General features: G+C 42.3%; 1 protein-coding gene across 1 annotated transcript; it reads right to left on the reverse strand.

The window, feature by feature from the left end:
• Positions 1–563: 563 nt before the first annotated feature.
• LOC112138887 (protein turtle-like) lies at positions 564–1,376 on the reverse strand (the record flags this gene model as incomplete). The annotated part of the gene is given in 4 exon segments (XM_024261555.2): positions 564–801; positions 876–955; positions 1,029–1,139; positions 1,358–1,376. Coding segments are annotated over 3 exon segments (344 nt in total), but the record flags the coding sequence as incomplete, so codon positions are not given.
• Positions 1,377–3,712: the final 2,336 nt, after the last annotated feature.

Consider the following 3,712-nt stretch of genomic DNA (forward strand, 5'->3'; position numbering starts at 1 on the left):
TGAGTCTGGATCTGTCAGACATGAAGACCAGAGTTTGAGACGGTCAGGAAGCAGGACGGATGGCGAGGAACAGGACGAACGGCAGCTCGCCGTCTGCTCTCAGAATAAACACAATCTGCAAACCAAGAGTCCAGCAGCAGAAACACTGCTGACAGACTGCAAGACATTTCTGCAGGTGTGTTCTTCTGAGGAAACCACCTGAACATCAGGATCAACGTCAGACCTGGACCAGTCCACGCTATGACATCATCAGAGGGAAAGAAGCCGCTGAGATGGAGGGAGGAGTCAGGACGTGCTGAGGAGAACATTCATGGAGATTTATTTACCTTTAGAGTTCAACTGAAGACATCTCCACAATATTAGAACCAGAGAAGCCAGGAGAACCACAGAACCAAGAACAGGTAACCAGATATGGAGGAGAGGAGGGCAAGGAGGACAAGGAGAACCAGGAGAACCAGGAGCAGAGGTGGTTGATTGTGTCTCTGAAACAGACCAAAGATGATGAAGATGATGATGATGAAGATCATGACCTCTGACCCTGAAGGAGCTCCTCACCTGAGACAGAGATCCAGCTGGATGGAGACTCTCCATGATCCCTGATGTGACACTTGTAGAGACCTTCATCAGACCTGGAAACATGCTGGAGGGTCATGTGACCTGTAGGCTCAGTCCTGATGAGGGAGCCATCTTTATAGAAAGCAGCTGAGGGGTTGGAGGGAGGGGTCTTTGATTGACAGCTCAGAGTGAGGTCATGACCCTCCATCACAGGGAGGACAGGACTCTGCAGGATCACTGATCCACCTCAACACAGAGACAAAGCATTTCATCCATCTGCACACAGCTGCAGCAACACTAACTCCACAGTCTGATCTTACCAGAGACACTGATGTTAACCACCATGCTGCTGGCTCCTCCCCCTCTGGACTCACACCAGTACACTCCACTGTCCACCCCACTAAAGAGGTAGGGAATTTCACAGGAGGAATTCTCTGAAATTCCCCATTCAGAATAGTTAGACATCCATTCACCTGAGATGTTCCTCCTCAGAGTCCATCCTGCAGAGCTGTCGTCCTCACAGTTCAGAATCACTGATTCTCCTTCAAAGAACTGAGATCTGCTGGGACTCACAGTCACACCAACTGGAAGAGTTTCACACAAAATAACTTTATTAGAAAAAAAAACATATATTATAATTTAATTTAACAACACTTCTTTTTTATTGTGTTAACAAATGAAGTTATAACTTGTCAAAAACTTATATTGTTTCCTGAAAGTGTTTATCATCAATAATAAAGTTGATCTGTCAGTTTTATTTAATCCTCAGATTTCTAATGATTGATGATAAACTTTGACTCACTTTGGTTTGATTTGCTGCAAAACAGGAACATCAGACCTGAAGAGAAATGAGAAGACTGGATTAAAACCAGATGACATCAGAGCTGAAAACGTTCTTTGTATGAGCTTCATTGGGTACATTATATCCAGTAATTATTATATCCAGTAATTATTATATCCAGTAATTATTATATCCAGTACAAATGACCCATCATAAGTGATGGAGTAACTTTTTCTGTCTAAATCCCCGTTTTCACGGCGGTGAGTTTAACATCCACGTTCACGTTAAAGTCTCCACAGAGCAGCTCAGTGATGGATGACAGTGAGAGTAAAGAGTGGATCTCCAAGGTCATTTGAAGGTCAGTGTTGGTCTTTGGGGGACGGAGCAGTAAAGCCACAATGATTGGACGGGTCCAGGTAGGCGGGACGAGCAGGACCGACCATGAGAGGTTCTTTAAAATCAGACAAAGTGTTTATCCAGATTATATTTTCCTCATGTTGTCTCTCATAGTTGAGGTAAATACAGACCTGTCATCTTTTTAAGTGGGAGAACCTGCACTATTGGAGGCTGACTGAATACTTTTTGACCTCACTGACTCCATAGACATGATCTGTGTAGCGTGTTAGGGGTGAATATGAAGTATTCAATCCCAAAGTTGGTTGAACAATATAAATTTTATTAAACTGAGATTTAATAAAATTATCCTCGGGGTACCACCTTCGTAATGAAGGAAAATATTACTCATTAATGATCAGCCGCTACTTCTAATCAATAAAGTAATCAATTAATCAGTCTCTCAACTCGTTTATACCCTTTGAATTGACTTTACCACAAAGAAGAAAATAATGATATCTAAACAACGACGTCCTTTTGAATATTTATTGAATAACATGAGGTTAAACAAGCAGAAATAATGGACGTAAAAGCATGGAAAGCAATCAACATGTGTGGAACATAGAATATAATTTTAACTAATAACTAGAATAGGTAAATGAGAAGAAAAGACATAAAATATTGAGGTGAAAAATGCTAAATGTGTGGATGCATTAAGTGTGTGTTGTACATAAAAAGGGTGATGTTACTGATCTGAGAATAAGCTATTCTTAAAAGGAGGAATTCAAACGGGCAAAGATAGAGACAACTGGAGACAAACATGTTGAAAAGGAAGAACGACGTGATCTTAAGACTGGAAGACCTTAGAGGTAAAGAGGGCCTGGATTCTTCTAGAAAACTATCAAAAATGGAAATCTTGGGAATCCTCTTTAATCCCTCGTCCTCTGATGATGTTTGTGTTCTGTTCCTGTTCTGGCTTGTTAGGCTTGTTAGGCTTGTTAGGCCCCTCTGGCGTGAGCGCCAGGGTTTTGAATTTGAGAGGCAGGGCCAGAATCGCCCAATCCGTGGGGATTTGAGGCGTTTTACGATTGGAGGTAATTTGCATGTCCCAATGAGCTCTGGCTATGCAAATATCAGAGGTGTAACTTTATTCTGGTCTCTGGAAGTTTATTCTTAATGCTGAATTAACAACAAAAAGTGGTTTCTATCAAACACAGTTTGGACACCTTATATGTGTGTGTGAATCCTGTATGTGGCAGATGAAATGCTTCCCAAAGTCCACATAAACACAGAAGCAATTCTCCAAGCTTTGACGGTTACACAATGATTAATTCAAAGATTTTAACCTCAAAATAGTTGTGAATCTTCTTCTGTTAGGAATAAAGGTTTGATTACACACATGTAATAATATTAGGACATTTCTTGTGGCTGTGGAGAGATGTTTTACATGTAAGATCCAATGAACAACAGTCCTGTGTTTTAAAACATAAGAAAAGTTACAAAAGGTCACATGTCTCAAACAAAGGACTCTGAGTGTCTGTTAGGAATGCTTGGACTCTCCAGGGGGTCAGCCTGCTGGAACCAAGATTCTTTTGAAGATGACGGCTGAAGTTAGCCAGAGTTTCAAATGCAGAATAGTCCGGGTTCTGTCCCGGTTTAATGACTTACATCCGAGTGGGAGATAGAGGTTTTAGCCCACTTTATGCCCCCCCTGCTGGGGGAGGAACTCCGTTATCTTGAGAAGATGCCCTCCAAATATAAGTTGGTGACCAAATGGTCCACACAGGTTATCACAGTTGTTTCCAAGGGTGGAACGCTACAACTGTTTACTAGAATGTTCCAGGATATTCCAGAATGTAGAAAGACGTTCATTTTAGACTCCTCCTCACGGCGAGCAGTTCAGGACGCCAGCTCCACCCCCTCCCCCCAGACAGACGCTAAAAAACAACCTGACACTAACCACACAGAGACAGAACCACAGAACCGGATACCGGATAGAGGTTCTACTGCAGGGTGAGAGGAAGTGGGGCCAAAGAACGAGAG

Source organism: Oryzias melastigma, unplaced genomic scaffold (assembly GCF_002922805.2).
Source record: "Oryzias melastigma strain HK-1 unplaced genomic scaffold, ASM292280v2 sc00982, whole genome shotgun sequence".
Taxonomy (NCBI): Eukaryota; Metazoa; Chordata; class Actinopteri; order Beloniformes; family Adrianichthyidae; genus Oryzias; species Oryzias melastigma.